Below are 10,680 nucleotides of genomic sequence, written 5' to 3' on the forward strand. Positions count from 1 at the left end.
GTAATAAAAAAGGGGGGGCTGTTATTTGTGCTGGACCCTGTATTTGAGTATGTATATGAGTCAGGGATAGGAGGATTACTTTTTTTCACTATGGATATATTTTAATCTTTCAGAAATACCCCCAAAAAACCCAAAAAAACCTGCAATAAAGAAGTATGACACTTCAAGGTATCTGTCCCAAAACCAAGATTAAGACTCTTCTACAGGGTTAAATTTGATCAGCTTGCTTGAAGTAAAGTCTAATAGGGCTTTTTTTCTTTAAGTTGATTTAACATTGAGTTCTGTAAAGTTCCATAAAGGAAAATGCTGGGGATAAGAAAAATGCCAGTTTTAAATTTATATTGCTACACATGCTAACTAAAAACTGGAGTACTAAAATTTATTTTCTTCCTTAGGTCAGTCAGTTGATTCAACGTATTGACTTTTATCCCTAAATTGCAACCTTGGACTACATATACCATCAGTTTCCAGTCAGCTGCCAAATGCTTGTGGGGTGTGGGCAGGGGAGGACAGGAATAGAAATTTCAAATGACTGCAAAACTCACCCTTCTTTTAGAACAGTCTAAAAGGCTTATTTCCCTCCTGGTAAGCCAGGGGCAAAGGTATGCCTTATGATTAGCTACCCCATAAAAACACATTCTACTTGTAGAGTAAGGTAGTATATATAAATACATCATTTGTCCAGAGAGGCGACTTCTCAATTCTTTGAATCTTCAAGAGCTTTCTTTAATTAATCACAGAATGTTAATTATATTAAATACCAAATCACTGTTTCTTGAAATACTTTCTTCATTTGGCTTTCAGTGAAGCTACACTTATTTCTTCTTACTAGCTATTCTCGGTCTGTCACCCACTCAGCAATGCCTGTGTGACCTTGAACAAATAAATTAACCTCTCTAGGCCTCACATGTGTAAGACATTTTTAGCATAGTCATCGCTCACTAAATAGTTACTATGTATTGTTCGTTGTTATTAACTACCACAAAGGCTCTGCTCTGCAAGTCGGCGCTTGCCCGGCCTTAGGCGAACCCACCACACCCCCTAAGAGGGCGAGCAGCGTCGGGAACGCTGTCGAAAGTAATTGAGCAACGCTTTTCACGCCCAGAGCCGGGTTGACAATCCGGGTGGAGTTCTCGCGCGGTTCAGCAGCCGACAGCGCGAAGAGAAGGCAGGCGCTTACAATCCAGGCAAGGGACCGCCTCCTCCAGGGAAGCGAACCCGGTAACGACGCCCAGCCACTTCCGGCTTGGCTCATCTTCCCTTTCATCCTCTAACTGCACTTTCGGTAAAATCATGGAGTCTAGTATTTCACTCTGGAACCTCTATATTTTCTTCATTTCCTCCTCTTTATGGCTCAAGTTGTAGATAAAAGTTAATCTTGGAGTTACTAAAAACATACCTGGCTACAAAAAGGAGCAAGTGAGCGGACGTGGCGAAAGTGCCTGACGTAAGCACCTCCGCCCTTTCCTCGCCGGCCGGAAGTTGCGGGACTGAATGGGTCTCAGAGCCGGTGACTCCATCTGCTCTCTTTCCACCTGAGGCTTAGCAGCCGCATGTCGCGTCAGCCTCTGGGCCACCAGGTCCATGTGGAGGCTCCCAGGCGCCCGGGCCGCACTTCGTGGGGTCCGCGCGGCCGTGAAGCGGCACAGTCGCGCCGAGACGGCAACTGAGAGGGCGGCGGGCGCGATGGAGCGGGCTGTAGTGCGGTGTGTGCCCTCCGAACCTAAACTAAGCTTGTCGTTCGCGCTGGCCGACGGCAGCCACAAAAACATGCAGCGCGACCAAAGTGAGCCCCTAGGTCGAGCCCTAAGCCGGATCGCCACCAACGCCCTCAAAGGCCACGCTAAAGCGACCGCAGCCAAGAAGAGCAGGAAGAACCGGCCAAACGCAAGCAGCGGCGTGGCCTGTTCCGGGACTGGGCCCGAGCCGGCTGCGGCCTGCGAGCCCGTGGTGAAGTTGTACTACCGTGAGGAGGCAGTGGCTGAAGACGTGCTCAATGTGGACGCCTGGCAGGACGGCGCTGTGCTGCAGATCGGCGATGTCAAGTACAAGGTGGAGCGCAACCCGCCCGCCTTCACCGAGCTGCAGTTGCCACGCTACATCATGGCCGGCTTCCCGGTTTGTCCCAAGCTCAGCCTTGAATTTGGGGATTCCGCCGGCTCCCTCTTCCGCTGGTACAGGGAAGCCAAACCCGGATCGGCAGAGCCGGAGGACGGGGGTCCCTCGTCGTTGTCTCCCTCCTCTCCCTCTCCTAGTTGGACGGAAACAGGTGTGGACGAGCGCGTCTACACCCCATCCAATGCAGACATCGGGCTACGGCTCAAGCTTCATTGTACCCCAGGCAATGGGCAGCGCTTCGGGCCAAGCCGGGAGTTGGAAAGTGTGTGTCCAGTGGAGGCTGGTCCTGGCACTTGCACCTTTGATCACCGGCATCTCTATACTAAGAAGGTGACGGACGACGCTCTCATCCGCACTGTCTCCTACAACATACTCGCTGACACCTACGCCCAGACTGAGTTTTCGCGGACAGTTCTATATCCCTACTGTGCCCCTTACGCCCTAGAGCTCGACTACCGTCAGAACCTTATCCAGAAGGAACTCACCGGGTACAACGCAGACCTCATTTGTTTGCAGGAGGTTGACCGCAACGTGTTTACGGACAGTCTGGTGCCGGCCCTCGAGGCCTTTGGGCTGGAAGGCGTGTTTCGAATCAAGCAGCAGGAAGGCCTGGCTACTTTTTACCGAAAGTCCAAGTTCAGCCTCCTTAGCCAGCATGACATTTCTTTCCATGAAGCCCTGGAGTCCGACCCACTTCACAAAGAACTGCTGGAGAAATTAGTTTTGTACCCGTCGGCACAGGAGAGGGTGCTCCAGAGATCTTCTGTCCTTCAGGTAAAGTAGCTTCAACCAGTCTCTTTACATACTTGTCCATTTTTAGGGCCCTGGAAAGGGAATGGGAGTGGGGCTGCTTATAATTGAGATGAAACCATCCAGATTTTACTGAAAGGTGTTCTTGTATCTTCAACACAAAGGTTAGCCTTCATTCATTCATTTAGCAGGTACCCAATGAGCTGTTATTCTACCCATTTTATAAGTGGGGAGATGGACAAATTTACTTACCGAAGTTCACACAAGTGTGGAGCCAGGATTCTTACCGTTAGTTATATATTCCATTATTGCTGGGTAGGGTATTAACTAACTACTGCCTAGCTTAAGCTATCTTAGTTTTGTTTTTTATTTAATTTATTTTTAGAGAGAGGAGGCGGGGGGGGGGGGGGGGGGGGCCGCAGGGGGACGTCCATTTGCTGTTCCACTTGTTTGTGCATTCACTGGTGGTTTATTGTATGTGCCCTGACCTGGGATCGGCAGCCTTGGTGAATTGGGATGATGCTCTAACCAACTGAGCTACCCGATCAGGGCAAGCTATCTTAGTTCCTTAAAAGCATTTATTTTGTGTTTGTCCAGAGTTTTTAGGTAATTGGTTTTGCCATTTTTTTTCAGCACCTACTGTGTTTCATGAACTTCCATGTAAGCTCATTTAATTGAATCCACACCACTGTCCCCCTTGAGGGGGGATAATTGTCTCTCTCTTTTTTTTTTCCTTTAAACCACTGATGAAGTTGGTGTAGGAAGAAAATCTCTTTCCAGATCACGTTGCTGTAAATGGTAGAGTGGGTATTCAGATCTAGGTCTGCCTCACTCCAAAGCCTGCACTATTTCCAACCTTGGTTTTGTCATCTAAAATATATTTTTTTTATGCTCCTGCATATATTGGGCTGTTACTAAAACATGTTACTCTTTGTCCTATTTATACAGTAGTCCCCCTTAGACATTGTTTCTGTTTCCTGCACTCTGAAAATACTAAATTAAAATTTTCAGAAGTAAACAATTCATACATTTTATTAATAAATTGCCTGCTGTTCTAAGTAGCATGATGAAGTCTCATGCCCTCCTGTACCATCCAGTTCAGGACGTGAATCATCCCCCTTTGCCTAGCATATCCATGCAGTATAGGCTACCTGTCCATTAGTCACTTGGTAGCCGTCTTGGGCGTCAGATGGGTTGTCACAGCGTCACAGTGCTTGTGTTCATGTAACCCTTATAGTAGACTAACGCTGAGTCACAATGCCTCCATCTTCACATCACTTCATGTCCTCGCATAGGTTGAGTACAATACGGTATTTTGGGGGAGAGAGATGTCACATTCACATTACTTTTATTACAGTATATGCAGTGTTACAATTGTTCTGTTTTATTATTGTTAATCTCTTACTTTGCCTAATTTATAAAATAAACTTTATCATAGGTATATACATATAGGAGAAAACATAGTGTATACAAGGTCTGTCCAGAAAGTATCCAGACATGTAATATGAAAAGTAGAGACATTTATTGAAGATACAAGAAACATTGTACATAGGACAGTGATACCTCAGTCCCCTTCGAAGTAGGCACTTTGGCACCTCACACAGTTCTCCTAATCGCCATCAGCTGCCCCAATATATTTTCCAGAATCTCATGGACAGTCTGAAATCTCTTCACTTTCAAAGTTGATTTTAGTTTTGGGAAAAGCCAGAAGTCACAGGGTGCCAAATCTGGGCTGTAGAGGGGCTGAGTCACCTGGGTGATTTAATGGTTCACCAAATAACTCTAAATGAGATGTGATACATGAGCAGGTGTGTTGTGATGAAGCTGCCAATCACCAATTTCCCATAGCTGCGGCCTTCTGAATCATCCCAATAGTTTCTGTGGAGGAATGTTCAAGCTTAATGCAAAATTTGATGCAGATTCATTGCTCTACTCAGTCATTTTGAATATGATGGCCACACAGTACACATGCTCACTCAGTGGCGTTTGTGGCCCCCACTGACCAGTACAGTGAAGTTGACATTGTTCATGCATGTGCATTCCAGTCCACTCTCATTAGCTGCTAGGTTACATCGATGTCATACAAACTGTTCCTATTATATTAACAGTGCTAGGCTTTTTCTGGACAGACGTTGTATATAGAGTTAGGTTTCAGGCATCCACTGAGGATCTTAGAACATATCCCCCATGAATAAGGGGGCACTACTGTATTCAAAAACTTTTAACAAAAGTTAAATTTCATAATTATGATCATACTTCATCAGTATGGGAAGGATATAGAATAAAGTGCTACTCCATATAGTCTTAGGTAAAAAAAATTGAGAAGATTGGCAGATAGCAACTGATGTCTTGTCACTTTCTGTATGTTTTTAGATTTCTGTTCTTCAGTCTGCAAAGGACTCTTCTAAAAAGATATGTGTCGCAAATACCCATCTCTACTGGCATCCCAAAGGTAGGTTTTATTGGTTTTTCACAGGCAACTTTAACATGGTAACTTAAGGTCAGTAAAGCTGTTTTACACAAATATATTTTTTCTTTTAGTTTTATTGAGATATAATTGACATACAGCATTACACAATTTAAGGTGTACAGCAAAATGACTTACACACATTGCAAAACTATTACCACAACAAGCTTAGGTAACAAAAAAAAGATGGTTTTATTTTTTGTGATAAGAGTTTTCAGGATTTACTCTCTTAGCAACTTTCAAATATACCAAACATACAGCAGTTGTTAACTATACTGTTCGTGTTGTATTTATCTTATAACTGGAAGTTTGTGCTTTTGGACCACTTTCATCTAATCTCCCCACGCACACATACACAAAAATATACATCTTCAGTGTCAGCCAGATGCTGTAGTTCGTGAGTTTTTTTCTTTTTTAACTTAAAAGCAACTTTAAAAAGTACTTACATTAATGTTTTTTTATATTCATAGGTGGGTACATTCGTCTCATTCAAATGGCAGTAGCCTTGGCTCACATTAGACATGTCTCTTGTGATTTGTATCCTGGCATACCGGTTATATTTTGTGGAGACTTTAATAGTACCCCATCTACAGGAATGTATCATTTTGTCATCAATGGCAACATTCCAGAGGATCATGAAGACTGGGCTTCCAATGGGGAAGAGGAACGATGCAACATGTCTCTTACCCATTTCCTGAAACTGAAAAGTGCTTGTGGTGAACCTGCTTACACAAACTATGTTGGTGGCTTTCATGGATGTCTGGATTACATTTTCATTGACTTAAATGCTTTAGAGGTTGAACAGGTGATTCCACTACCTAGTCACGAAGAAGTTACCACCCACCAGGCCTTACCTAGTGTTTCCCATCCCTCCGATCACATAGCACTTGTATGTGATTTAAAATGGAAGTAGATTTGTGTTTATTGGAATTTAAGTGTGCTTTAGTAAGGGAAATTAAATATGAATCAAAGTCTATGTATGACCTTCAAAGAGGAAAACTAGACACTAACATCGTAGTTTTTACCCTACTGGATATGTTCTTCATTACATGACTATTCATAATCTTTGCATAATAGAGTTTCTGTACCCTTTTTTGCCTACACTTGAAGGAAAAACAATATATTTATGACTGGCAGGGAACATTGAGTTATTGTGCACATTTTATAAGTACTTTTTTTTAGTTTAGTAATTAAGAATTTTGTAAAAAACCATTTGAATGATGCTGTAATTTTTCTATCATAACACACTTAAAATTGAATCATGTTTGTATAATTAGGGGTAAAATGCATACAAATTATGGTGAGAGGCCCAAGTTCTGATACATGGAAGGAATAGCATTAGTGTTTACCTCTACCTCAATTTGGTTAGCAATTTAATATGACTTCAGAGCTTTAACAGAAGATTAAAATATACTGTCACTGATTGCCATTGCTTCTCATCTTTCATTTTTCAATAAACATTTTCTTTCTCATTGCAGCTCATCTTAACTTATAGGATGCAGGCACAATTTGGTATTCAGGATGAATAGCAACAAAGTTAACTTGATCCCTTTGTCTTTACTCTTGCCCATGAAGAATGTTCATAAATTAATATGGAATTTGACCATGTGATATTAGAAAATACGGCATAGTGCATTATGAGAAACTCTATCAATGTGGGCTTTAAATCTGAGCTAGATGTTCTTTTAAAATTGGTTTATAAATAGGGGAGTAGTGGGGCTTTTGAGCATCTCAGAAATTATAGGCTTCAGCATTATAGTTTGAGTTACAGGGAAACATTGTATATATAATTTATATACTGTAATTTTTTTAATATAAAGCCAATTATTTTAAAATTAGAAATTAGTTATACTGATTAGTGTCTAGCCTACAGTAATAACCAAGCTTTTCTAACTCACTTATAACCATACCTAATTTGTAATGCTTTAGCTGTTGCTTTTTTTGATGTTCAGGAAAACTAATGTTATCCCATTTCTGTTTTTAATTTCTATCTTGGATAATAAAAGGCCACCCCTTCAATAAGAGCTCTGATTTTCCACAGTTGTGAGAGCCTTTCTTCCATTCTTTCACCTCTATATCCAACACCATGAGAACTTAACTCTTTTGATAAACTAGCCTGTAGTTGCATATTCTGCTCACTATCCAGTGTACTGTTAACTTTTAGTTTAGTAAGTTTGAGAATGAGAGGGTTTTACATGCACTTCAGATTGAACCTTGAAGTACTTAAAAGTGCCTGAGGGTAACATTAAGGTGGTAGTTTCTTGGGATCTTCTTTAGAAAAAACTAAATGAAAAATTGATATTACCAAATTGTGCTTTCCTAACTAACATTTTTTAGAGCATTTTAACAACAGTTTATAAATATGTAAATATTAAAGCCAGAATTTGATTCTTTTGCAAAAATATTTTTCTTTTTAAAATTTTGGTCTGCTTTCAAATAAACATGTTGACAAGGCTCTTAGAAAAACTTGAGAGGAAACAAAAAGCTAACCAAAAAGTTGAGAAACGCTTTGAAAGAAAAAAATTGTAACATAACATATTCATACCTATGAGAAAAACATACAGGTCCTATTTTAATAGCATGGCTAGCTAAATTGAATTCTGGTCAGAAAAACTCTGAACACTTATCAAAAATTCCACGTATGGAATCTTTAATTGCTTTTATTTACTGACTAAACTGTGATCAGATTGTATACAAGCATTTCAGGATATCTGGTAATAGGATATTATGAAGTGCCACATACTCTGGTTAAATCTTCAATATACAGATATGCTAATATGATGGGAGTCCAAAAGCAGGGAACACTAAGAAAGCTGAATAAATAGCATACCAAAATTTCCTTGTAATCAAGTCAGAATAAAGCATCATTCAGAAATGTTTGTGTTTAAAGCCATCTTTGTGACTTAATATTTCAGTTACTTTTGGGTTTTTAGTACATTTAATTTTCATAAAATATGGAAAGTCTAGCAACTCTATGGTGAGCCACATTTTAAGATGTCATTAGTTCTTGCTGTAGGAATTAACATTCTAAAATTTTATGTTGATTAGTGACTAAGGATTTATAGAACACATCCTGTTCATTGAACTTTTGCACAGTTGCCACTAGACGTGTCTACACTGGTAGTTCATAATTCATTAGCAAACATCATTTCTGGCTATAATGTGATGTTCTTTAAAATTCTGAATACTAACATCAGTTGTTTCAAATTTCCAAGAATTTCACTGGATGATGACTTCTGAGAGAATTAAGGCCTTATTATCCTCAGAATATGATGGTTTCAGTCTAGAGGTAGTAGATCTCTGAGGAACATAATACAAGGGAGAGAGAGTCCAAAGAAGACTACTGTGGGAAGATCTTCCTGGTGGAAACAGGCACCTTTAGATCTCATTCTCCAGTTATAAAATACAGGCAGAGGTTCCCTACAAACTTGAGACAAAACCCAAAACCTATATATAACGGTAAAAAGTTTGCACTACTAGTTTATCACAACACCCACATGACAACTGAATAGGGGAAATCTTTCCTCTAAAAAACATTTTGAGTTGATGCTGATTTTCATAATTCAAAAACATTTTGTTTTGAATTTTTTTAATATTTTGCTCAATATAGTACTAGAAGGAAATGCTATCTAGATTTCATTTTGGGAGAGGAAGCAACTTTAAGAGCTTTGACTTGTGAGTAATACTACAATTCATAAAATGGTCCACTTTATGAGGAAGTCCATGCTTTTAACTTTCTGGAAGTATTAGAGTTGTATTTCAGTGATTTTTGTAGCACTAAGTTCTGAGACTACAGTACCAAAGCATTTTTTTCACTGAAGTGAAATGCACATAAAACTAACCATTTTAAAGTGTGATTCCATTGCATTTAGTACATTCATGGCATGCAACCATGATCTCTAGTTCAAAAACATTTTCATCACCTCAAAGGAAACTCCTTATCCATTAAGCAGCCTCTCCTCCATCCCCTCCCCTCCAGCCCTTGGCAACTACTAATCTGCTTTGTGCCTCAGTGGATTTTCCTATTCTGGATATTTCATATAAATGGAATCATGCAATATGTGACCTTTTGTGTCTGGTTTCTTCCATTTAGCACAGTGTTTTTAAGGCTCAATGTTGTATCAATATTTCATTCCTTTGTGTGACTGAATAATACTGCATTGTATGGTCGTACTATATTTTGTTTATCCAAATGGATATCTGGATTGTTTCCATCTTTTGGTTATTGTGAATAAGGCTGCTATGAACATTTGTGTACAAGTGTTGCTTGGACATGTTTTCAATTCTTTCAGTCATATCCATAAAAGTGATTGCTGGGCCATGTGGTAACTGTGTTTAACTTTTTGAGAAACTGCCAAAATGTTTCCCACGGTGGCCACACCAGTTTACATTTCCTACAAGCAATGTATGAGTTTCAGTATCTCCATATCCTCACCGACTTATTTTATATTTTTTTAAATTTTAGCTATTGAAGTGGATATGGAGTGGTATTTTTACCAATGCATCTTAAAATTTAGTCCAATCAATTATGTTGCACTCATGAACTAGATTATTCACAATGGAATATACAGCCTTTTTTTTTTTTTCTAGAGAGCTCATCTTCAGCAATTCCTACTTATTTTTACAAGTTTCTGTCAAGTTAGAAAAGTCAGTCTCATTGCTTATTTTGAAAAGATTTGGGAAGAAAAACCAGTACAAAAAAAAAGGCTCTGGAATGTAAATAAACTAGAAAGAAGAGAAACCTAAGATAACAAAGAAAAGAAAAAGAAAGGAAGGAAGAAAGAAAAGAAAGATCATTTTAAAAATGTGGATCTACTTCATGGATTTCAGAGAATGAATTTGAATTTGCTTACTAGTGTTGGCTTTTAAATACTTTAGCCATGTTCCAGTATTAACCACCACTTTTAAAATCCCAATGTATGTACAGAGTAGCAGCAGATAGCAAGACTACCTAAATACTAATTCCTGAGAAAACTGAGATGGCTGTAGCTAAATCTTACCAAGTTATAATCATAAAAAAAAGAAGATTAAACTCTGATTGTTAGATATCATACATTTTGAAAAGAAACCCTAAATTCAAGATAAACTTTAATTTTATAAATTGGCCATCTTCACAGGGTGTTGAATCATATTGAAGCCAGGTGCTAAAATTAGCATTCTACGTATAAATGATAATCTAAATTGTAGACCTTAAAAATATTAAATCTTTTAATTCAGTTGGCTGCCACCCTCAATATAACTAGAATTAACAGCGGGGTTCAGAATTCTGCTGACATATAGATTGTCAAAATCTATGTCTCTATTGTCATTGTTTTACTCACAATTTTCAATTTTCTTGAGAAACT

The 10,680-nt window shown here is 39.4% G+C and overlaps 1 protein-coding gene across 1 annotated transcript; it reads left to right on the forward strand.

Moving 5' to 3' along the window:
• Positions 1–1,476: 1,476 nt before the first annotated feature.
• PDE12 (phosphodiesterase 12) lies at positions 1,477–10,305 on the forward strand. The gene is made up of 3 exons (XM_054595030.1): positions 1,477–2,892; positions 5,242–5,320; positions 5,806–10,305. Exons 1-3 carry the CDS (start codon positions 1,585–1,587, stop codon positions 6,246–6,248), a joined length of 1,830 nt encoding a protein of 609 aa, XP_054451005.1. The 5' UTR covers positions 1,477–1,584; the 3' UTR covers positions 6,249–10,305.
• The last annotated feature ends 375 nt before the right edge of the window (positions 10,306–10,680 follow it).

Source organism: Pteronotus mesoamericanus, unplaced genomic scaffold (assembly GCF_021234165.1).
Source record: "Pteronotus mesoamericanus isolate MK-2021 breed Mesoamerican mustached bat unplaced genomic scaffold, CSHL_Meso_final scaffold_54, whole genome shotgun sequence".
NCBI lineage: Eukaryota > Metazoa > Chordata > Mammalia > Chiroptera > Mormoopidae > Pteronotus > Pteronotus mesoamericanus.